The sequence below is a fragment of the Musa acuminata genome, chromosome BXJ3-2, assembly GCF_036884655.1.
Source record: "Musa acuminata AAA Group cultivar baxijiao chromosome BXJ3-2, Cavendish_Baxijiao_AAA, whole genome shotgun sequence".
Taxonomy (NCBI): Eukaryota; Viridiplantae; Streptophyta; class Magnoliopsida; order Zingiberales; family Musaceae; genus Musa; species Musa acuminata.
Genome location: NC_088350.1, coordinates 1,455,960 through 1,482,992, shown reverse-complemented (window position 1 = coordinate 1,482,992; position 27,033 = coordinate 1,455,960). Strand labels below are relative to the sequence as shown.

At 35.5% G+C, this 27,033-nt stretch overlaps 1 protein-coding gene across 1 annotated transcript; it reads right to left on the bottom strand.

The window, feature by feature from the left end:
• Positions 1–2,549: 2,549 nt before the first annotated feature.
• Positions 2,550–6,831, bottom strand: LOC135631403 (wall-associated receptor kinase 2-like). The gene is made up of 3 exons (XM_065139056.1): positions 5,811–6,831; positions 5,540–5,704; positions 2,550–3,913 (listed from the first exon to the last, which is right to left on the bottom strand). Exons 1-3 carry the CDS (start codon positions 6,772–6,774, stop codon positions 2,781–2,783), a joined length of 2,262 nt encoding a protein of 753 aa, XP_064995128.1. The 5' UTR covers positions 6,775–6,831; the 3' UTR covers positions 2,550–2,780.
• Between the last annotated feature and the right edge of the window lie 20,202 nt (positions 6,832–27,033).

Sequence of the window (27,033 nt, the reverse complement as noted above, 5' to 3'; positions counted from 1 at the left end):
AGGCATGGTACTAAACTCTCACACAAAGATATCTTATTTGAAAATAGAAGCAACTTAATTTTTTTGATGATTAATTTTTTTTATTCTTGTAATTTCTAAAAATCTAAATATGGCGCAAAAATTCTCACTCTTATAATTTATGATTTGAATAATATCTAGTTCACCTTCTCCATGAACCTAGTTGATAATCCTCTTCGTACAAGTTAAAAATATCAAAATGTGGATGAAATTATTGTCAACTTAACTTACTTAAGATCTTTGTTCATTATTTTATATCAAAGACACAAAACTTTTCAATAAACATCAAGTATGTCATGATAATTTGAGTCAAAATATGATGTTGTCATGATTGTATACAAGCATGGAAAAGTTAGAAATATTTACAAAAATATATCTTTTGTTTTGTGTTAATTTGTTCGCCTTCATGCTAAATAATAAAGATGAATTTTAATAATCAATTTTATAAAGGAGTGAACTAAAAAGTCAAACATAATCAAAATCTAATTAGATAAAATTGATATTTTATTAAAATATTTTAAATATTTGTTTTGCCTACTTTGACATTACAACCACTTAAATTTCAAGATGAGTATATTCTAATGCTCTAATATTATTTTATCATAGGTAACTTATAATGTATTGATAGTTTCTTTTAACTAGTGACTAAATTATTCATTATCAAAATCTAGGAGCGAATAATATAATTATATTTTAATAGAGTGAGTATTATGTACATTGGTTTGCATTTATAGAGGAAATTGAAAATCTACCCCAATTACAAGAATTGCACATTTACAAAAATAAACTATATAATTGAATAATATCGATAAAAATATCCATCTTATTGGAAAATTTCTGTAATATAATGATATAACTTGATTTCATGTGGTAATAGTGATATCTAAACTTCTTTTCTTATAAACTTAGATGTTTCTATTTCTAGAAATAGAAAAAAAGTATTCTTTGATATAATAATACTTATCATTACTATGGGCGATCTATAATTGCTCAAAGTTGATACTTAGAATTTTATTTGGGACATTTTTTCTTCAAGTTGATATCTAACCATATCAGTTTTATTGATAGTATTATAGACTTTTATTTTATCATTTTATATTCATTAAATAGTAAGATAATGATAATATAAAATACATTACAATTTATTTTTTATGATATTAGAAAAATGAGCTCAAGGAGATATAAGGTGTACTGGATTATAAAAAAGAGGTATGATTATAGGTTTAATATCAACAGATCTGATGTCATCACCAACTATAGTCTCTTTGATAGCAATGGCTAAAAAATAAAAGTAATTTCTATTAATAAATTATTTTGAAACAAGATCTAAATTTTAGCTATCATATGAATAATAATAAGCAATCGAATCTACCATAATGCTTGATCGTATATTATTCCAAATATCATAAGTAAGTGAATATAATTATTACTAATATAAGATTTTAGCCAACTATTCTAATTCTAAAGATAATGTTAGAGCAATCTCTTTAGATGCTAATATAAAAATTACATTGTCATGAAGAGAAGGAAGATCGTTAGGCTAATAAGAAGTTGCCTTCGAAATATGATGGACTAACACTTGATTATTCGTAGAAAAAATAAATTTTATATTATTGAAGTAATTTCTAGATGGATGAATTATTCATCATAATAGTGAGGTAATCTAAATATTATGGTCAATTGAATTTTATACATAAGGCTATATTATTTTAAAATTGTCCATGCAAACTGAAATCTTCATTGAATATAACAACTTCCTTAGTATGTAATAATGTATAAAATGATAGAAGTGAAATGTATAAAAGTTGAATAAAGAATTATGATCTCATACAATTTATAAACTATGCTTGTTATATCTATAAAGTAAATATTTTATAAGAATATTATCATATTTTAACATGATACTTATACTTTATATAACACAATTAAGATTTTTGTTTGGTAAATTTAAAAAAATTTATTTCATATTTTTTAAGTGCATAAATATAACTAAAAGATGAATTAGCATTTACTTTGTGAATTAGTAAGTAATATCTTAGTCATTTAATAAGTTATGTTCTTCTTGAGATGAAGTATACAAAGCATGAAGCAAAACTCTCCATGCATAAAATTCTTATTTGAAAAGAGAACCAACTTAGTTTTTACGTGGTCAATTTAGTATTCTTGTAATATTTGAAAATTTAAACGTAGAGTGAAAATTCACACTATTATAATTTATGAATTGAATAATATCTCGTTCATCTTGTCTAGTTGATGATCCTTTTTGTATAAGTTAAAAATATTAAAATGTGAATGCATTGATTATCAACTTGACTTGTTCAAGTCCTTTGTTGATTATTTTATATCAAAAGAATAAAATTTTATAATAAATATCTATTATCTCATGATAATTTTATATCAAAAGAATACAATTTTATATCTGTTATCATTATTGTATTTATGAATAGCAAACCTAAAAATATTTGTAATTATTTATTCTTTTGCTCGTATCCTAAAAAATATAAATTTTAATAATGGATTGTTAAAATGAGTGAACTAAAAAGTCAAACATATTAAAAATCTAAAATGTCACAATTGTATATAAATTTTACAAAACTTTAGTTTTACCTACTCTAAAATTATAACCACTTAAAATTAAAGTTCAGGATGAATGTATTTTAATGATCCAATACTAGTTTATCACAGACAACTCAGACTCTATATATCTTCAATTTGGATATTCTTTCTTCGACAGAAACTTTTCTCTATATTGTCACTCCAATTCATTCACCAAGCAAGTGCTCAATCTCGTTTCCATGTTGTATCCAAGGATGCAGCTCATGCTCAGCCTCAGTGACGATGTGCTCTATCGATGACCATTGCTTCAACTTAGCCAACCTCCCCAGCTCTGTTGCCACTTCCTTCATCGTAGGCCTCTCTTCTCCTCTGACACTGAGGCATTCGTTTGCTAGCTTGGCAACATGCTGAACCAATTCAACTTCTGCCTCGTCTCCAACTTGGTAGTCCAAAAACTCAAGAAGCCGATCATCCTTCATTGCGAGTATGAAGCTCAGAGCAAGGCTTCTCTCGGTGTTAGATTCTTCAAGATAGAGTGCCTTCTTCCCAGTAAGGAGCTCTAGAAGAACCACACCGAAACTATAGACATCACTTTTATCGGTCAATTGGCATGTCTGTAAGTATTCAGGGTCTAAGTAGCCACAAGTCCCCTGCACTAATGTAGCAAACTGAGTTTCATTTATCGGCACTAGCATTGAAGCTCCAAAATCTGATACCTTTGCTGTGTAGCTTTCATCTAAAAGTATGTTGGAAGATTTCACATCCCCGTGCAGTATTGGAGGAGAAGCTGACGAATGTAAGTAAGCAAGTGCTTCTGCAGTCTCCAGAGCAATCTTTAGTCTGGCATCCAGTGAAATAGTAGATTTCTGATTATTTTCATGTATAAACTGGAACAGACTACCTCTGGAAACGAATTCATAAACCAGCATTGGGATCTCCACCTCCAAGCAACACCCCAAAAGCTTGACTATGTTCTTATGGTTGGTTTGGGAAAGGATCAGCATCTCCTTCACAAATTCCTTCTTTTGGCTCTCATTGACCATCATGGATTTCTTTATGGCTACTGTTCGATCATCTTTCAAGATTCCTCTGTACACAGTTCCATGGCCTCCACCACCAAGGATATGATTCTTGTCAAACTTGTCCGTTGCTGATTCTAGTTCTTCTCTTGTGAAGATCTTGAATGCAGGACCTTGTTGCGACTTCATCTCTTCGAGTAACAACCAACCTCCATTTTGTTTGAAGTATGCCTCTTTAATCCTCTTAATTTTTCTTCTTCCATGCATTATGTAAATTATAAGACCAAAAAGTAGTAGAAAGACAAGGCTGGTGCTAATCCCTGCAGATAAGAAGATTTACTAGCATAAGTTTTCCCTCACCAGAACATTTGAGTCAGTTCAATGACAATTGTAACAATAAAGATGGGCCATTGAACACATGCATATACACTTTTTTCCTATTCAGAATCAGAAGAAAAAGACTTATTTTTATATGTAAATGTGTGGTATTCAGCCATTTCATATATTTCGAATTGAAGTAGAATAACCAGAATGTGTTAAATTTCATCCAAACTTGGGTAGACAATGATGCTCAGATCAAAATGGCTATGGTTCATAGGTTTGGTTGCCATTGAAACAGCAATTTTGCATACTCGCCCTCTCCTATAAATCTTTTTAGTGAAGATGAAAATGGCTTACTCTGATGGAATTAATGAAAATTGTATTATAAGTTTTCTAGCTTTAGAATACAATGAGACTGGAATTAGCTTTTGATCTGAATTTTGGGGGCAATTTTGAAAACCAATGAGACTGGAAAGTCTTAAATGGCAGAAGTTACTAGTGTTTTCATGGGTTCAGATCTTTGATTGATGGGGACTGAGAAACTAGGATGGATTAAGAATAGTCCCCAGGCTTTACAAGTAACTGTAACCATACTGAATAAATTATCTTCTAAATTTGTTCCAACAAGAGGCAGACATATTGAAGATGTATAAATTTCTTATTACATAGATATTAAATATATTCTTGAAGTGACAACAATCTACCATGTAATAAACGAATCTTTCAATTTGTAAATACAACAGAAAAGAAAATTCTGTGATGCATTTTGTTGTTTCATATTTTATCACTATCACAACCTGATCTTGATAATAGTGCATATAATTCCTTTTTTTTCAGTAATAAGTACATGTAATTTCTAATGGTAAAGATTATGAACAGATGAGATGAAAATACCAATAAGTGTCAATCTTATATACCCTATGATGGAGAAGGTATATATTTTCTGTATTAGTGCTTCTATTCTGTTACTAAATTTCACCTGTTCTCTAAAATTTTGATTTTTTTTAATATTCTCAACCCATATCATCTATTAAGAGTTGCTTAGTCACAAATTTAATCTTCTATAAACAAAGATAGTAACCCATTGAAACCCTTGATCAAATCCCTAAAGGATTTATAATGCTCAGTTTGACCAAATCCCCAAAGAAAGATACTAATTAGTTAAAATCTGAAACTAGCAGATCACTTGAATGTGAGAGATAATAAGAGTTATGAATACTCATTATCCATGTTTGACCTAAAAGTATAGTATTGTATGTTCAGTAGATCTGTTTGCTAAATTCAGATATATAATTTGCCTAGTTGAGGTTTAAATGTTAGTGTTGGTGGGTCAGGCATGATAGCTGTATGATGCTGGCCAAGCATGGTTTGAAGGTATTCCAATTATTAATCTCAACCACTACCACTTAATGGTGACAGAAAAAAGTGGGGATGACAACCGAAGTTTCCTTTTTTATCTTTTTATCTTTTATTTTGTTGATATCTTCTGACAATAGAAGTAAAACACAATTAAATTAAACAACTAAGAGGTAATGGAATCAAAATCTAAGCGTTTCTTCCATACTTTATATAATTAAAAGAAACAATTGGTAAGAAATTGCAAGAAGATGGAGGAGAGTAATTACCTATGATCAACTTCACTGCCAATGAAAGGCTCTCTGGATAGCAAGCTCCAGGCCGGAAAGGATCACCCTGTGTGCCTGGAGGGCAAACACAATTGTACCTTCCTTGCTTGTTTGTGCACACTCCAAAGCAAGGATACTTCTCCTTGAGGGCACACTCATCAATGTCTGACGCACAATTTCAGATGGGAGAACAGAGGACTTTCTGTGAGCACTTGGCAGGCAAGATTAATCTTGTGCTTTACGAGAGATGAAGAGATGGAATTACGCAGACCTTGGCATCCATTTTGGAGGTAGGGGTTGCCTTGGTATCCACTGGAGCAGTTGCAGAGATAACCCGGGCCATTGGTGGAGTTGGCGCACTCGCTGTGCTTGCTGATGCACGCGTAGGCCGCCCTGTCACGCCGGGCCTCCTCGCATGAGTCTTCCCCGATAGCCCAGTCCACCACGAGCGGCACCCGCCCGCCCTCCGTCCGGCTGAGCTCGTCGGAGGTGACGTACGAGGTGCGGAACTCGAACCAGTCCTCGTCGACGAGGACAGCGTAGCTGCAGGGGTCGAATCGCCACACCTTGGAGTTGTTGAACTCGCGGGCGAAGGACACCTCGTAGTAGCTCATCCCCCTGGGGATGGCAGTCTGGCAGCAACCGATGCCGGAGCAGGATCCGTTGGCCAGGCTGCCAGCGTCGTCGCACACCGAGACGCACCCGCTCCGGTAGCTATCCCCGTCCTTGTGGCCCTTGATGTAGGCGAGCGTGTCGCAACCGATGGTGGTGAACCGGTTGCGGCCATCGGAGAAGCGGTAGGGCCTGTCGGTGAAATCGAGAGACCAGCGGCGGGAGACGACCTCACCGGAGAGGCCATCGTAACACTGCCAGGAGATGTGGTTGTACACGCGGGCTTGGCCGGAGGAGAGGGAGATGTCGATGATCTCGACGTCGGCAAGGAAAGGCTTGTAGCTTCCGCCATCGGTGGTGGTCATCGCGCAGGTCAACGTGAAGCCGTCTCTAGAGCAGTTGGCGCCGATGCCGAAGGGGTACGGGATGTGGACGTCGCCGCACGCCGAGGGACAGCCGGGCAGTGAGGTGTTCTCGGCCGGAGAGGACGGCGCTGTGGAGGCGATGAGCAGAAGGAGGAGTGATGGTAATGGGGAGGCGAACGGCAGCCGCGGCACAGGGATCGATCTCATGGCATGCTGTTGTGGTTGGGTAATGCGAGTTCGGGGATTCATGGTTTCCATCGCTGGTGATGGGCCGGACGAAAGAGGTTGGAGTCAATAACGATGCCTGCTTAGTGTCTGGCGAATTACTTAAAAGTCTTTTTCTCTTATATATTTTTTTCTCATTATATATCTCCTATTTTTTATTTTTCTCAAACTGTATTCTGTATTTCGAATAATTCTTAACATACTTTCACGGGTCCTAATGAGATCAAAAATTGAATTATTATAATATTTTGATTATTATAATAAAAATATTATAAAATTTACTTAACAAAAAATGCTATAAAATCTACTCATAATCTTAATCAAATCAATTTTAGGTCTAAAAATTCAATATCGTAGTAATTGTGTGTGAGCGATGACAATCAAAGAGATATAATATGATATTATTTATATTATTTATATATATTTTTATAATACTTTTAATACCTCAACAAAATATTGTAACATTATTGTGAGTCAAATAGAATTAAAAATATATTAAAAATTATTTGATGTATCATACTAAAATTTTTTAAAATATATATAATAGTTCACAAATAACCTCACCCAAATAGGAATAAAAAATTAGCAAGTTATGATGTTTTGCCCATCACAATAAAAATATTATAAAATCTATTTGAAAACACTATCAATAACCCAAATAAACTTTTAATCTCAACCAAACCAACTATAAATTATAAAAATATGATATCATAATGACCTACAAGCAGCGACAATCAAAGAAATATAATATGATATCACTTATAGTATTTTTTTCATAATTTTATGATATTTTTATTGAGGTGAAAAACATTGCAACAATCCAATACTGACAGAAAAATGATAATTTTTTTAAAAAATACAATTAAGTTTGGTGAGGGTATTTTTGATATTATTGGAAACATGGGTATCATTTTGAAAAATATATATACAAATAGGGGCATCTTTCGAGAATATATATATATATATATATGTATATATATGTATATGTATATACATATATATATATATTTATATATATGTATATGTATATATATATGTATATATATATATATGTATATACATGTATATATATATGTATATACATGTATATATATATGTATATACATGTATATATATATGTATATATATGTATGTATATATGTATATATATGTATGTATATATATATATATATGTATATATATATATATACATATACATATATATGTATATATATACATATATATATATACATATATATATACATATATATATATATACATATATATATATATACATATATATGTATACATATATATATATACATATATATATATACATATACATATATATATATATATATATATAGTTCAAAGAGCTTGTTTTATTTATGCATTTATTAAATCATTTATTTAATTTGCATAGAGAGACGCTCTTCTATAATGTTTTCATTTTTGACTCACAAAATATGTTATTTTATTTTTGTTTGTGTCTCTCTCTCTTCTTTTAATATTATAATCAAAGATATTAGGGAACCATTCAAAGATTTGAAATTTTGATTTAGTTTATATATGGTGAAAAATTTTAAGAAAAGAGAACTAAAAGTTTGTTAGTTTGCTGCTGAGAATTTCTACTTCAGTGACTAAAAAAATTAATTTGATAGTTATTATTCTCAAACTCAATAGCTTAAGTTATTTCTTCTATGTGGATGGTTGGGTTCTGTTGAATGTTGATAGCTCATAGAGTCATGTGTTTAATCATGCGGTATGTTCAAATGAATGCATATGGGGATTGCTTGTTTGTGGTTGTAATCACATTCAATTCAGGAACTCCTTTACTTATGAATTTTAATTGATTAACCAACTTTGCTAAATCTTCTCTATTAGATTCATTTTGGAAGGATAAGTGGCCGTAACACTTATTCCCTTTTTTTTATCTCGGATGTTAGAGGCATGGTTTGTAATCGCTTAATTAGCTAGTATATTTTTCTTTCCAAAAAAAATATAATAGTTAATGTATTATTGCACAATTGATTAGTCTTAAGTCTGAGATCATTTGTGAATATTTTGTATATTGTTTAATATAATAAAAAATGTTAGTTATTAAGAAAAGCTTAAGTTATTATTCAATATAACCTGAATGTCAAGTGCAAGATAATAAAGGCAAAATAAAAATGAGCACCATCTTGACTTCTACCTATAAAAAAATTAAAAATTTAAATTTTAGGTTCAGAATATAAGCATTAAAAACTATAATTATATTATTATTATTAAAAATTTTAATATCAAGATTGAAATCAAATATCCATGGATCAAATACTTATGATATATATTATTTGATGTTATTCAAAAAACTTTTATCTTGTTGAATCTTGGATTTTGATGATGAAATTAATTATAAGTTATTTGAACTAATCTATATGTTGAGAAAAGTGTGTAGGGTTAACTACGATGGTAGTAAGATATAAAACAAGTATTGTGACAGAGTCAAGATCGAGATCATGTTGGGAGTTCGAGAGTTCGTCGGAAGTCCGGACGTTTTGTCATGGACAAACTTCTAAACAAGATGTTTGATGTAATGCTTATGTATGTCCGTATCTTTTGGCATGTTTATGCCTTGTACAGCATGTAGAGGGGCGGCCGAAGGCTTAATAGTCCCATTTTAATTGGGTTGGTGGCCTCTTTAGGCTTGTAAATAAAGGTTGTGTCATGTGGACACGTGCGAGAGATTCTCGGTCTGTAATGGACCATTTTACCCTTTGTTGTGCCACTGTTCAGAGCTTGTAAAAGTCTGTTTGTAATTTGCACTATGAAGTATTTTTCGGAGATGTTTGCTTGTGGATCCCGATTGAGGCGTTCTCTTTAACCCATTCTCTCTTTTGTTGGTCCTAAGGGACAATGGGAGGCTTCGGGGAGGCTGACCTTTGCAGATGGACACGCAAGGGTGCCGCACGACTTAGGCAAATCCAACTAAGTCCATGACAGTTCGTCGGAAGTTCTACGGGAACCAACCGAAAAGTCCAAAAGCTTGTCATAGAAGCTCATCGGAACTCGCCAAGAAGATCACCCCAAAGTTCGGGAGCTTATCGGGAATCCGCCAGAGCATTGCCGAGAGTTCGTTGGATATTCGCCGGAAGTACGTCGGAAGCTCACCGGAAGAGCGACTGACGCACCAGAATATGAAATGCAGTAATCATGTCTTAATTATCGTAGTTAGAATGTAAATTAAGTTAGCATTGGGAGGTAATCCACTAACTTAATTATGGGCCAATTGGGCCCTAAGTTGGGTTGGGCTGGGCCGGATTCTAAGCCCAACTAGGACCCTGAATTCTTGGCCGGTAGTGGCACCGCTTGGGAGACTCGGTCTCCCAGGAATTCTGGGTGGTGGTACCGCCCTTGTCAGGCGGTGGTACCGCCTAGACTGAGCAGTAGTACCGCCCAGTGTCAGATGTCAGGCGGTAGTACCACCCAATAATGGCGGTGGTACTGCTAGAACCCCAGAAATCCAAAATTAAACACTTTTTGGGTCTATTTTTGAAGCCATTGGGCCTTATAAAAACCCCACCTTTTCCTGCATGAAAGGGTATGAAACCTTTTGGCATAATCTTGAGTTCTTGATCCTTAAAGTATTGTAAAAGTTAGAGTTCTCCTTTATCTCTTAGCCTTGTAACCATTCAAGAAAGAGGAGTGAAACTTGTAAGGGTTGTCTCTTAAACCCGACAAAAGGAGAAAAACTATAAAAGGTGGTTGGCCTTCGCCTATTGAAGGAAGGTCTTTAGTGGATGCCGGTGACCTCGTCGGAGGAGGAAGCCGAAAGTGGATGTAGATCATGTTGATTGAACCACTCTAAAACTCGGTTTGCATTTACTTTGAGCAACTTTCTTTTATAGCAAATTGTCTTTCCTCCTTCCTGTGCTTTAACTACGTCTACATACGCTTTCATATAAACATCTTCCGAGATCGGCTTTAAACATATGAAGACTTTACGAAACCGATGCTTTTCATTTGTGCAATTTATATTGTTGCAAATCACCTTAGTCTTCTCTTGCAGTTTCACGAAAGATTTCAAGTTCAAATTCCTTCCGAAACGGATTGAATTGAAACCATTCTCGTTGGAATCAATTTTAATCGAAATAAGTTTTTTGAAATAGCAAAAGTTTTTCGCTGCACTAATTCACCCCTCCCCCCTCTTAGTGCCACTCTTGATTCTAACAATTAGTATCAAAGCGAGGTTCACTCTCGTTTTAATGGATTTGTCAACAACCAAGAGAGTCATTCAATTACATGTCCACCCATGTTCAATGGGACGGATTACACATATTGGACGACTAGAATGACGATCTTTCTAATTTTAATGGATTTTGAGCTTTGGAACGTTGTCGAAAATAGTTTTCAAAAGTGTTCTCTTCCAATAAATGATTGGAATAAGTTGGAAAAGAAGACTTTCACTTTAAATGCTAAGGCTATGAATGTCTTATTTTATACATTAGATAAAAATGAGTTTAATCAAGTATCGATTTATGAAATGGCTTTTGATATTTGGCACACACTCGAAGTGACTCATGAAGGTACTAGTAGAATGAAGGAGTCAAAAATTAATCTTTTAGTTCATTCTTATGAGTTATTTCGAATGAAACTTAGTGAGACCATTGGAGATATATACACCCGATTTACGTATGTCATCAATAGTCTAAAAGGACATAGTAAAGGTTTCTCAAATTTTGAACTCGTTAATAAAGTTTTAAGATCCCCTCCAAAGAGTTAGAACTCTAAAATCACGACCATTCAAGAGGCCAAAGATTTAAATAATTTTTCTCTTGAAGAACTAATTGGGTCACTAATGACCTATGAAATAACATGCAAAGCTCATGAAGAGCTTGAGAATACGCTTCCAAAGAACAGGAAAGATATAGTCCTGAGAACACAAAAAAATCACTTGAAAGAACGCTCAAGTGATGAGGACTTTGATGATGACTTGGCACTTTTAACCAAGGTCTATCGTACCGAAGTGTACCGCCCGTACCGGGCGGTACGTACCGGTCCGACAGGTTACCGGTACGCGGATCGCCTGGTACCGCTATAGTGCTACAGTACTATACTGTAGCGCTGCTATAGTATGAAAAAAATAAAAAATTATTTGGTACATCAGGGCATACCACTCTGTATGCCCTGATGTACCGCCCGGTACACTGGTACCGTACCATACCGAGCCCGGGTCGAAACGTCGGTACGGTACGATATAGCGAACCTTGCTTTTAACAAGGAAATTCAAAAAATTCATTAAAAGGAACAAATTTAAAAATAACACTAAAAATAAATTTGAACCCAAGAAAGATTAAGTAATATGCTTCGAATGCAAGAAGCCGAGACACTATAAGAGCGAATGTTCCCAAGCCAAGAAGAGGACACCAAAGAAGAAGGCTCTCAAAGCAACATGGGACGACTCAAGTATATCCGAAGAAGAGGAGCCAACCAACACCGAGCAAGTTGCTCACTATGCGCTAATGGCTATTGGAGATGAGGTAACAAGTTCATTAGATGCAAATTTATCATTTGATGAACTATTAAATGCTTTTCATGATTTATTTGATGAATATAAAATAATTAATAAAAAATATAAATTGTTAAAAAAAAGCATGATTCTCTTATTAGTGATTTCGATAAATTAAAAATTGAGCATAATGATAGTTTAGCTCCATGTACGAACTATCATGAAGTAGAAACACTTAAAAAGGAAAACTTACTACTTAAAGATACCTTAGAAAAATTTGAGGTTGGTAGCAAGTCTTTGAACATGATTCTTGCCAAAAAGGGTCACGTTCATAAAAGAAGTGGAATCGGATTTGTGAGTAGCTCTCACCAAAATCCAACCACCCTTATTAAAGGCCCTATCTTGCATATTTCACCCCAAAACAAATGTAACTTTTGTTGTAAACATAGACATGTAGCTTATCATTGTCCATTTAAGAAATATAGTCCACACAAATTGATTTGGATTCCTAAAGGAACCATAAAGAATTCTATACAAAATGATAAGTTAAGCCGATCGATTTTTGAGGCACCTAAGGTCAAATGGGTACCTAAAAATCATCCTTTTTTGTATAAACGTTTACCATCACAAGCTAGGAGCAAGAGATGGTACCTTGATAGTGGGTGCTCAAGATTTATGACTAGAGATCCAAAAGAACTCATAAAGCTCTCTAGCCAAAATAACAAAAAAGAGGGTCATTAGGATTAAAACTATCAATTACAAAACGATATTTATAAGTTCATGATGCAATCTTGTGTAATAAACACTTAACATTGTGTTAGGATCGGAGCGGCACTAAGAGGGGGGGGGGGGGGGGGGGGTGAATTAGTGTAGTGGATTAAAACTTGTAAATTTAAAAACGAATTTATAAATGCGTAGAGATTTTAATTCGTCAATGACTTGGAGAAAACAGCTCAAGTAAAGTGAGAATATGAAAACCAAAAGCTTGCTGCTATGTAAATAATGGTTTCAAAAAAGTAAATACTCACACATTTAAGGAACACACCAATTTAAAGTGGTTCAGTCAAAATGATCTACATCCACTTGCAAAGCCTTCTTCAATGAGACTCCCAACTTCCACTAGCAAATCACTTTGAAGGGAAAGGACAAATACCCCTCTTACAACCTTTTACAAGTGGTTCACACTCTTACAAATTTTCAAAGAGAAAGAGGGAGGTGAACACTTAAGCTATTGAAAACAAAACTTGCTAAAGACTTTGCTAAGGCTTTTATCTCAATCTCTTGCTTCTCAAAAGTTGTATTCTCTGTTGAGAATTGAGGGGTATTTATAGACCCCAAGAGGATTCAAATTTAGGCTCTAAATTTGAATTGCTTTTAGGTTTCCTAGTGCTGGCGGTGCCACCGCCTGTCAATGTATGACACTGACAGTGTACTAGCGATGCCACCGCCGAACCTCTCGAGTGCTGGGCGGTGCCACCGTCCAATCCAACAGTTTGCTGGCGGTGCCACCATCGGAACTCTCGGGTTCTAGGCGGTGCCACCGCCTAGTCTAGCGATGCCACCGCTTAGACTATTTCAGCTTACTGGTTGGGCTCCAAACTTGGCCCAAACCAGTCCGAACTTGAGCCCAATTGGCCTCTAACCGGGTTATAGGATTAACCCTTAATCTTAACCCTAATTTCATGCAAACTACGAAATTAAGACATAGTCCTAAGCAAGTTTTTAACCGGCAACGTCGAGTTTCCTTCCAGCGAGCTTTTCGGTGAACTTCCGGCGGACTTCCGATACACCCTCGGATTTCTTCTGGCGGATTCCCAGCAGGCTCTCGATTTTGTGGCGAGTTCAGCGAGTAGCCGAGCCTTCTCAGTGATCTCCGTGAACTTCCGACGATCTCTTCGGCGGACTTCTGAAAACTTCGACAAGTCCTCGATTTCTTCTCGGTTGGTTCCGGTAGCATCTCCGACGAATCTTCGGACTCTCGAACACCTATCGAACTTAACTCCGGTAGACTTGCTTTATATTTTCAGGCTATCATAGTTAATCCTACACACTTAACTCAATAATATGGATTAGATCAATTAACCCATCAATTGATTTCATCATCAAAATCTGAGATTCAACAAACTCCCCCTTTTTTTATGACGACAATCAATTGATGACAAAGTTAAACATAACTCCCTCTATCTATATGTCATATTATGAGAAGATAAAAATACTTGAATTCAATCTCATTGAATTCAAGCTTAAGCCGATAAGTTATATCCATTAAACTTATCGTTATTCTCAATAAGCATGAGCAAATACGAAACTTTATATTTCTCATAATTTCAAGCTATGAAGATTATTATCAAGTCGAATGATAAAAGACAATTATCATTTCAACAAGAGATATGAACTTTCAACATGAATCTCATGATATAAATGTAAGGCATGATCAAGTAATCTAAAAACTTACAATATTCTCAAGGAGTTTTGTGATGTATTTAGGAAATTTACGCAGGCTCTTGCAATTCAGATAAGTCATGCTATCGATGCATATAATTCATATAAGACCTTTGCAATACACAAGCTTTTGTAATTTATATAAGTCGTGCTTTCACATTGGCATACAATTCATCAATCCTTTACTCATTCTTCTCGCATTAATATAGGCTCTTGCAATTGATATAAGTCATGCTATCGATGCATACAAGACATTTGCATTAACATAAGCTTTTGTAAGTCATATAAGTCATGCTATCACATTGGCATACAATTCATCAATCTTTTACTCATTCTTCTCCCCCTTTGTCATCAACAAAAAGGAGATGAGACTTTTAAGTATATAATTTGTGATTAAAAATTCACCATGAAGATTGATCATTCGGCATTCATAAGATTATACAAAATTCAGCTTATTAAACAGAATCCAAAATTCATCTTAGTAAAAAGAAATCAGCATTCATTCAAAATTCATCATATTTGAAAAATTCAGCATTCGTTTAAAATAGCATGGCTTTCATACAAAAGAATGAAGTTGGCAAAACTTTAACTTGGCATTAAGAGTAATCGTACAAGGATCGCATGTCAAGGTAACAGAATAAGAAGGCATATCGATTAATCCTTAGGAGGAAATCCATAGTTCTTATACATGACATCTATTTTTTGATTAATTTGTCGTTGTTCCTTCAAAATTTCCATTTGCTGAATTTGAATTTGCTCTTGTTATGATTTGAGTTGTTCTTGTTGTGATTTGATCTGATGTAATTCTGCCATAATGAGTTCTTCAGAGGATGAAGCAGGAGCAGATTCTGAAGGTGCTGCACCAAAGGGACTAGGAGGAGGAGATTCATTTCCCCTAAAAATTGATGTTTCGGTGTGTTCGACTAGTGGGGGAACTGGATCAGTTCTTCTAGGTTGCCTAACCCAAACACCATTGCTAAAGGTGCACCTAAGTCTTTTGAGCAGGTTTCTATTGATAGTGGTAAATCGATCAACTTGAATTATTTCTTCATCGGGTGGTTACAAATATTATGGGCAAGTATTAATCGAGTGACTAACCCCCCATATGATAACATTGTGTCTTTAGCTATTATGTCCTGCATATGTTGCCGGATTAAGTATCCAAAATAATTATGTTAGTCGGTCATTATCCAATACATAGTACTTAGCTCTATTTGACTAATTTCATCATGATAAAATTGTTTGGGAAGTAGTATGCTAGTCATGATGTGATGAAGAAATTTAGAGTTAAAGAGTAATAAGTGCTCGCAACTTTTGGAAATCATGCCTAGGTTTGGATTTGCAAAAATAGTTTCTAAGGCTTCGAAGTAGGTTGCTCCTATTAAATTAATATCTCATTTATTTCTAAAGTAACAGCCCCTATCTTTTTCAGTAATTCTAATTAGTTCACAAATAGTACTATCAAAGATTTGAATTTATGTTCCTAAAAGGTAGGTACTTAGGCTATCGTTGTCCACACATAAGTTTGCATAAAATAGCCTAACTAACCTAGGATAAATTGGTTCATTGATTTGTAGGAGAGGTAAGACATCTAAATATACAAACCATCTAATGGGTTCTAGGTTTCCAAGTGCATCTAGATCAACATGTTTGCCCTTATGTATAGTTCTTGTTTCGAAATTTGGAAATCTAAGAGCTACTTCATTAGATCTAAAAAGGTTTTGGTCATATGAATCTCCTTCCACCCTCTTCCCTTTTGTTCTTGTTGATCTCTTAGGTGTCATTATCTAAACAAGATGATAGATCAAGAATATGAAACTGTGAAGAGTAGGCAAAATAATGAGAAGAGGAAGGAAAGATTTTAGATTTTACTTTATGGAGAATTCCTTGGAAGATAGAGAGCTTGAACCAATAGGAATCCCTCTCTTAGGCTTCTAAAGGTTAGAATGCGGGTTAGAGAGGTTTAGAGTGTGTTGTGGGAGTTCTAGGGAGAGTTCTCATGGGTTGGGGGTGGTTCCACCACCGGCCCTAACTGTTAGGATCGAGAGCACTAAGAGGGGGGGGTGAATTAGTGCAGCGAAAAACCTTCTACGATTAAAAAAAAAACTACGTTCGTTCGATAAAAGTAATTTCAGTAAGAAAGCCGATTCGTAAATCACTTTAACTTTTGATTAAGCGAGATGTAGCAAAGATATAAATGCAGTTTGCAGTTATGGTTCAAATCAGATAGTAGGCGCAAACTGAAATATGATATTCGTACGAAAAAACTGATTTACGTCTAAATGTTGATTCATAAATCACTTGATTAAGCGAGATGCAGTTAAAGCAAGAATATAAAGGCAGTTTGCAGTTATGATAGAAATCAAAACATAAACGCAAACTGAAATATGATGATCGTATGATAAAACTAATTTACGTCTAAACGCCGATTCGGAAAGTGCAAAGCTTGAAACCCAATCGTATATGCGCAGAAAGCAGTAAGCTTTTGAGGAGGTTTGCAGTAAAGATAATATGCTCAAAGTAAATGCAAACCGAGATTTTGAGTGGTTCGGTCAATCTTGACCTACATTCGCTTTTGGCTTCCTCCACCGATGAGGTCACCGACGTCCACTAGAGGCCTTCCTTTAATAGGCGAAGGCCAACCACCCTTTTACAGTTTCACTCCTTTTAACGGGCTTAGGAGACAACCCTTACAGAATTTTCTCTCCTCTCTTTAAAGATCAGAACTTGGAAGAAAAGAGGGAGAAGAACTTTTGGCCTTTACAACAATTTTGAGCTCTAAAAATCACAGAATAAGATCAAGATTTCAATGTGTTTGAGTGCCCTTTCAGTGCTGAAAGGGTGGGGTATTTATAGGCCTCAACCCAGTTTGAATTCCGAGCTCAAAACTGTCAATTCCCGAAATTCCGGGATCTGGCGGTTGCACCTCCTGACTGAGGCAGTTGCACCGCCTGGCAGAGCTCGAAGACTGAGCCTCTAGGCGGTGCCACCTCCTGTCAGGGGCGGTTGCACCTCCTGCCAAAGCTCAAGCAGTGCCACCGCCTGACTCAGGCCGTTGCACCTTCTGCCAGAGCTCGAAGACTGAGTTCAGGCGGTGCCACCTCCTATCAAGGGCGGTTGCACCGCCCAGTCTCACTCGGAGACTGAGCCCAGGTGGTGCCACCGCCTGGCTGGGGCGGTTCAACCGCCTAGCAAAAATCAGGGTCCGAATGGGTTGATCCATTCGGCCCAATTTGGGTTTTTCAGGGGCCCAATTGCCCTAAGATTAAGTTAATGGGATCACCTCCCATTTTCAACTTAATCATTGTGCTAACTACGATATTTCCTAAGACAATCATCCGATGAACCCTCGATGATGCTCCTACGGACTTCCGACAAACTCCTGGACTTGCGACGATCCACTTGGCGAGTTCCGACGAGCTTCTTTGGCAAGCTTATGGACTTCTCGGATTTGTTCTCGCAGAACCTCCGACGACTGTCCGAACTTCCGTCGAACTCTCGAACTCCCAACGTGATCTTTGTCTTGATTCCGGTGCAACTCCTGCTGCATATCTTACTTTCATCGTAGTTAATCCTGCACACTTAAAACAAAACTTCAATTGAGACAATTAATCCTAAGCAATTAACCAAGTTGTCCAGCATGTCATTGGTCCCTCGATGCTTCGTCCGATTCTTCGATGCATCATCCTCTCCTGCAGCCTATTGCCCAATCGGCTAGTTGACTCCGCAACTCCAATATCCTTGGCACAATACCCGCTCTTCTTGGCCCGATGCCCGAGTCCACGGCCCGAAGCCTTCTGTCGATACGTCGACTGATCCCCCGTTCCGACGTCCAATCTTCTGACATGTTCCTCCGGCACAACATGATTTTCCTGCTTTAATTGTCTCATCCTGATCGAAGCATCCTGCGTCACTTAAAACGTAGATTAAATCATAAACATATATCAAGTAGTTTCATCATCAAAATACAAGATTCAACAATCTCCCCCTTTTTTATTATGACAACCACTTGATGACGGAGTTAAACTTAACTCCTGGAGTTTAAACAAACTCCCCCTATCAATATGCCATATTGATAAAATCTTGAATTCAAACTAAATTCAAGTCATTGCAATATTCATCATGAATACTTGCAACACGTCATCATGAACTTATGCATAATATCATACTTCTCCCCCTTTGTCATCAACAAAAAGGAGAAGTCCAACTATTCTTGTGTTTGGAATATTAGTTTAACTTATTGTATGAAAAACATAATATCAAGTTTTATCATCATGCAGTTTTGAAACCAGAAAATTTAGCAAATGTTACATCATGCTTAGAACATTCAAGCTATCAAGTTTTAGATATGCAAGTTTTACAACATACAAGATAGCACTTTTAGAACATGCAAGCTAGCAATATTACAACATTTTAGAACTTGCAAGCTAGCAATTTAGAGATGTTCAAGAAGGCAACTCTTGCTTCTTGAAATATGCAAGTTGCAAGCTAGCAAATTTTTGCTTCCTTTGCAACGCTTGAGCTCGCAATTTTGCTTCCATTGCAAGGTGTAAGTTTAGCATGTTTAATTTTCTTGAGATAGCAACTATTTGCTTCTCTTTATACTATAAGCTAGCAATTTTTATAATATGCAAGTTTTACTACATACAAGCTAGCAAAAATTTTGAAAGCAAATGCAAGATAGCTTTCTTGTGTAAGCTTATGATTCTTGCTTCCTATTGCAATGTGCAAGTTACAAGTTTTGCTTCTTGAGATAGCCAAGATAGCACTTTTACAATTTTTGTTTGGCAAGCTTGTGATGTTCAAGATAATAAGCTCTTTCTTCTCTTTTGAGAAGTGTCATTTTTGCTTTCTTTGCAAAGTGCAAGCTAGCAAAATGCCAAACTAGCAAGAGATAATGTTTTACATGAGGCAAGCAAACAATTTGGCAAGTGTTACATTTGCATCTTCTCTTTAGAGGAGTGTAATTTTTGCTTTCATCTTGAATTGTGTAAGCTAGCTAGTTTGCCTCTTTTCATGATGTCCACGCTAGAAATTCTTGCTCCCCCTTTGTCATTGTCAAAAAGAAGGGAATATCCTTTTTTCAATTTTCAGATTATGATAAAGGTAAGTATCAATTTTATTTGTGCATCATTATATATTCAAATTAAAATATACACAATTTCAAAAACCTTATTTTTCATGCATGATGCCGAAAAATAAATCAATCATCATTAATGGGTATATCATATATGATACTCAAACATTAAAATTTTTAAGCATTTATCAACATGTTGATCATGATACCAAACATTCATCATTTAAAGCATTCATAATACATATCATATGCAATAGATTGTGTACATCATTGTCATAAGTATTGCATGCATCATTTCAAATTCATGAATATTTCATCATTGCATGCATCATGCTAAATCATAAAATATACAATCATCATTAATGCATGATTCCTAATCATTATTTATTTTGCAACATGATGGTACCAAATTTGTCAAATTACAGTCTACCATACATGATCGAAACTTCTTATTTGTATACATCAAAACAAATTAATGAATATTTCATGTATTCTTATCATCACATAAGGAATATCAAGAAGAATTATTAGGTGATGAGATAAACATTTCATGAATACAAGGAATTGCATAAAAATCATTTCTTTTTGAAAAACCTACTCCATAATTAATCAAAAGAAAATCTTAGGAGAACGATTAATGAAAAATCTTGATTCATAATAAATCTTAATTTGTAAATATCACGGAACCAAGATCATGATTTTGGATAAAACTCATTCAAATTTAAATCACCAAAAATCATTTTTATGGTTCACAAAATTCATAACATAAGTAGATTCATGATTTCATTGATAATATATTTTCCCCTTTTTTAAGTATTTCATTTTAAGTGATTGATTTCATGTTAGCATGCTTTTTCATTTATGTTAAACATGCATCAACGTTTAGGATCGAAAAATGAATTTCATCATAAAACCATCAAGATCAATAGATTCTCAAAAATGAACTATTATGATCAAGAAAATCCGAAAATGAAATTTAACACTTTCATGCATTCGGACAAGGTTTTGCTATAGATTTTCAAGTTCAATCATGAAGATAAAACATGCTCATGATCATAAAAATTTTTGTATCCAAAACACATAATTTTCAACATGTTATTAAGGCATGTAATAGTGTAAAATCATCTTGGCAATTAAGTGATTTGAACATTGAATCAAGAAAGTCCGAAAAATAATCTTAACAAGTTCATGCATTCGAGCACATTTTTGCCATAGTTTTTCAAATACACTCATGAAAATAACACATGCTTATCATCATGTATAGCTTAAAATCTCATGCATAAAATTGTTAATCAAAATATTTAATATTACATCATTATGCATTTCTTCAAATCAAACATGATATTTTTTTTAATCAAAATGAAAATCAACGTAATACACATTATTACTTCTTAACCATGATTTCATATTTTCAATCAAAATCATTTTATTTGTTTATCATAAAATATGTAATATTATCATTTTCGAAATTACTTAGCATGATCATAATTTTTTTTTTTAACATGTAATTTTTAAGAAAATTAATTCTAAACTAAAAAAGAAAATACATCATGAGAGCATCAAGTAATTTCAAAATAAATTAGGGGGGTTTCGATTACCTCATCATTGAAAGCGGTTAAGGCGTAGTTTGCTACCTCGCCTTTCTTGATTTTCTCCTCGTCTTCGGAGGAGCTCGATTCATCCCACTTTGTGTTCTTCTTCTTTGGCCTCTTCCTTCGTTCAAGTTTATTGTTTATTTTAGATTTTTGTTTAATAAACTTATTAAGATTTAGTGTTCAAAGTTCAAGTTCATCATTGTCCTCATCACTTGAGTCATCGCTCAAGTGGTATTCATTTGTCCGGAGTTCCAAATCCTTCCTGTTCTTTGGAAGGTGATTTTGTTCATCATGTTCATCATGTGCATTGTGCACCATTTCATATGTCATCAACGAACCAATTAGTTCTTCAAGTGGTAAGTTGTTTAGGTTTTTAGCTTCTTGTATTGCAGTTACTTTTGAATCCCACTTCTTAGAAAGAGAACGCAAAATCTTGTTTACGAGTTCAAAATCCGAAAAACATTTTCCAAGAGCTTTTAAACTATTAACGATATCCGTGAAACGGGTGTACATGTCGCCTATAATCTCGCTTGGTTGCATTCGAAAAAGCTCAAAATCATGCAATAAAATGTTAAATTTTGAGTCTTTGACTCTACTAGTTCCCTCGTGCGTGATTTCAAGTGTTTGCCAAATGTCAAAAGCCGTTTCGCACGTAGAAATCCGATTGAACTTATTTTTGTCCAAAGCGCAAAATAAGGCATTCATAGCCTTTGCGTTTAAAGAAAAATACTTCTTCTCCAAATCCGACTATTCGTTCATCGGTTTAGAGGGAAGTAGAAAACTATTTTCAACGATATTCTATAAATCCAAATTCATAGAAATCAAGAAAACTCTCATTCAAATTTTCCAATAAGTGTAATCCAATCTGTTAAACAACAGTGGATGAACAACCGATAAGCCCTCTTGAAAGCCATCAAGAGCCATTTCTCTCGGGTGTAAATCCGAAATGAGAAATACCGGGCTCTGATACCAATTGTTAGGATCAAGAGCACTAAGAGGGGGGGGGGGTGAATTAGTGCAGCGGAAAATCTTCTACGATTAAAAAAAAAACTACGTTCGTTCGATAAAAGTGATTTCAGTAAGAAAGCCGATTCGTAAATCACTTTAACTTTTGATTAAGTGAGATGCAGCAAAGATATAAATGCAGTTTGCAGTTATGGTTCAAATCAGATAGTAGGCGCAAACTAAAATATGATATTCATACGAAAAAACTGATTTACGTCTAAATGCTGATTCGTAAATCACTTGATTAAGCGAGATGCAGTTAAAGCAAGGATATAAAGGCAGTTTGCAGTTATGATAGAAATCAAAACGTAAACGCAAACTGAAATATGATGATCGTACGATAAAACTGATTTACGTCTACATGCCGATTCGGAAAGTGCAAAGCTTGAAATCCAATCGTATATGCGCAGAAAGCAGTAAGCTTTTGATGAGGTTTGTAGTAAAGATAATATGCTCAAAGCAAATGCAAACCGAGATTTAGAGTGGTTCGGTCAATCTTGACCTACATCCACTTTTGGCTTCCTCCACCGACGAGGTCACCGACGTCCACTAGAGGCCTTCCTTCAATAGGCGAAGGCCAACCACCCTTTTACAATTTCACTCCTTTTAACGGGCTTAGGAGACAACCCTTACAGAATTTTCTCTCCTCTCTTTAAAGATCAAAACTTGGATGAAAAGAGGGAGAAGAACTTTTGGCCTTTACAACAATTTTGAGCTCTAAAAATCATAGAATAAGATCAAGATTTTGGTGTGTTTGAGCACCCTTTCAGTGCTGAAAGGGTGGGGTAGTTATAGGCCCCAACCCAGTTTGAATTCCAAGCTTAAAACTGTCAATTCCCGGAATTCCGGGATCTGGCGGTTGCACCGCCTGGCAGAGCTCGAAGACTGAGCCTCTGGGCGGTGCCACCTCCTGTCAAGGGCGGTTGCACCTCCTGCTAGAGCTCGAAGATCGAGCTCAAGCGGTGCCACCGCCAGACTGAGGCGGTTGCACCTCCTACCAGAGCTCGAAGACCGAGCTCAGGCGGTGCCACCTCCTATCAGGGGCGGTTGCACCGCCCAATCTCACTCGGAGACTAAGCCCAGGCGGTGCCACCGCCTGGCTGGGGCGGTTCAACCGCCTGGAAGAAATCAGGGTCCGAATGGGTTGATCCATTTGGCCCAATTTGGGTTTTTCAGGGGCCCAATTGCCCCAAGATTAAGTTAATGGGATCACCTCCCTTTTCCAACTTAATCATTGTGCTAACTACGATATTTCCTAAGACATTTACTGCAACTTGCTCTGGTGCGTCAATCGTTTCTTCCGGTGAGCTTCCGGCGAACTTCCGTCGATCATTCGATGAACCCTCGGTGATGCTCCTGCGGACTTCCGGCAAACTCCTAAACTTGCGATGATCCACTTGGCGAGTTTCGACGAGCTTCTTTGGCAAGCTTATGGACTTCTCAGATTTGTTCCCGCAGAACCTCCGACGATTGTCCGAACTTCCGTCGAACTCTCGAACTCCCAACGTGATCTTTGTCTTGATTTCGGTGCAACTCCTGTTGCATATCTTACTTTCATCGTAGTTAATCCTGCACACTTAAAACAAAACTTCGATTGAGACAATTAATCCTAAGCAATTAACCAAGTTGTCCGGCATGTCATTGGTCCCTCGACGCCTCGTCCGATTCTTCGGTGCATCGTCTTCTCCTGCAGCCTATTGCCCAATCGGCCAATTGACTCTGCAACTCCGATATCCTTGGCACAATACCCGCTCTTCTTGGCCCGATGCCCGAGTCCATGGCCCGAAGCCTTCTATCGATACGTCGACCGATCCACCGGCCCGACGTCCAATCTTCTGACATGTTCCTCCGGCACAACATGATTTTCCTGCTTTAATTGTCTCATCCTAATCGAAGCATCCTGCATCACTCAAAACGCAGATTAAATCATAAACATATATCAAGTAGTTTCATCATCAAAATACGAGATTCAACACTAACCCCTTCTAAGGGAGTTCTCGGGCGGTGCCACCGCCTGGTGGCCGAGCGCTCAGACAGTGCTACCGTTGGTTCTGGCAGTGCCACCGCTGGCGTGCCAATGAAGAGAAAGAAAAAATTTCTTTCCTCCCCCTTTTTATTTTTCAGAGGTGTTTGGTTCAAGATAGGATAGGATCTTGGATTGCGCTTTAAGATGTCATTTAGAATTAAAAGAGAAGGAAGAAATCAAATCCACGAAAAAATGGAAAGAGGATGAAAAACTCTTCGGAAAATGCATTCAATCAAGCTTATTCTTAGGGACAATTTAACATGCCTAGTTCCCTTCTAATGAAGTCAAATTGATCTTCAACTAAGGCTTTTGTAAAAATGTCTGCTAATTGATGCTTTGTGTCAATAAACTCTAGAATGACATTATTGTTAAAGACATGATCACGTATGAAATGATGCCTAACATCGATATACTTAGTTTTAGAGTGTTGAATTGGATTTTGGGTAAGACAAATGACACTTGTATTATCACATTTTATGGGTATGTTTTTCAAGTAAATTCCATAGTTTTCCAATGTATTCTTCATCCAAATAACTTATGCACAACATGCACTTGCAGCAATATATTCAGCTTCCGTCATAGATAGTACAACTGAATTTTGTTTCTTGGAAGTCCAAAAAATAAGTGCATGTCCTAAAAATTGGTATGTTCCGGATGTACTTTTTTATCTATTCTGCATCCACCAAAATTGGCATCTGCATAAGCTATTAAATCGAATTTATCATATTTCGGATACCACAATCCTAAATTAGGAGTTCCTTTAAGATATCTAAAAATTCTTTTAACACTCTTAAGATGAGATAATTTAGTATTAGATTGAAATCTAGCGCAAAGTCCTACACTAAACATGATATCTGATCTAGTCGCAGTGAGGTAAAATAGACTTCCTATCATTCCCCTATACATTTTTTTTATCAAAGTTTTCTCCATTTTCATCTAAATATATGATTAGGAAGAAGAGAATTTTCAAATCCGGAAGGTTGACAACATACACTTCTTCGGAAATAACACAATTTAAGAAAGCACTTTTGACATCCATTTGAAATAGTTTAAAAACATTACTACTAACATAGGCAAGGAGCATCTTAATGGTTTCTAATTTAGCTACAAGAGCGAAGGTCTCTTTGTAGTCGATACCTTCTTCTTAGTTGAAACCTTTGGCCACTAGCCTAACCTTGTTTCTAACCATGATACCGCATTCGTCTTGCTTGTTTCTAAAGACCCATTTAGTACCTATGACTAAATGGTCACTAGGTCTAGGAATAACTTCCATACCTCATTCCTCTCAAATTGGTTCAATTCCTTTTGCATTGCAATAACCCATGAATCATCTTTCAAGGTTTCGTCAATGCATTTAGGTTCAATTTGAGAAAAGAAAGCGACGTTAGCACAAAAATTCTTGAAGGAAGAGCGAGTTTGAACTCCTTTTGATGTATCTCCTATAATTAGCTCCTTTGGATGAATATCTACATACTTCCATTCCTTGGGTAAGGAAATTTCGGAAGAAGATACATCCAAGTTGCTATTTTGAGGAGGGGGTTCATTTAAATTCAAATTATCAAAACCAAGATCATCATCAAAATCATTTTTCTTAAACTCCGAAAATTCATTAAAAACTACATGAATAGACTCTTCTATAACTAAGGTTCTTTTGTTAAAAACACGAAAAGTCTTAGAAACGGAAGAGTAACCAAGAAAGATACCTTCATCGGATTTAGCATCAAATTTTCTTAAGGTAACCTTTTCATTCAAAATAAAGTATTTGCAACCGAAATCTTTAAAATAAGAAACATTTGGTTTTTTGTTATTCCATAATTCATAGAAAGTTTTTGATAGAGATGGTCTTATTAGAACCCTATTCATGACATAGCAAGCCGTATTAATGGCTTTGGCCCAAAAATACTTAGGTAGACTATGTTCATTTAACATGGTTCTTGCTATTTCATATAAATTTTTATTTTTTCTTTCAACTACCCCATTTTATTGAGGATTTCTTAGAGTGAAAAATTTGTGATTATATTCATTTGATTCACAAAAACTTTGGAAGTCACGGTTTTGAAATTCGCCACCGTGATCACTCCGAATTGATGAAATCATGAAGCCTTTTTCATTTTGAGTAAGTTTACAAAATTTAAAGAAACATTTGAAACAATCACTTTTGTGAGCCAAGAAATAGGTCCAAGTGTATCTACTATAATCATCTATAATTACGAAAGTATATTTGCTTCCTCCTATACTCGTTGTGTCAATTGGTCCAAATAAGTCCAAATGAATCAATTACAATGGTCTAGTAGTTCTAATTTAATTTTTTGGTTTGAAACTAATATTTATTTATTTTCCTAGTTGACAAGCATCACACACTCTGTCCTTAACAAACTTCATATTGGGAATCCCTCGTACTAACTCTCTAGATGAAATCTTAGATATTAGTTTCATACTTGCATGGCCTAATCTCCTATGCCAAAGCCAAGCATCATCATTTAAAACGAAAAAGCACATTTCATTATTAAGTTCATCAAGGTTGATAGTGTAGACATTATTTTGTTTTAAGACAATCATTGATATGTTATTGTTTGATTTTTCAATAATGCACACATTAGATTCAAATCTAACGATGTAACCTTTAGCGCATAATTGACTAATGCTTAAGAGATTATGTTTCAATCCATCAACTAACAAC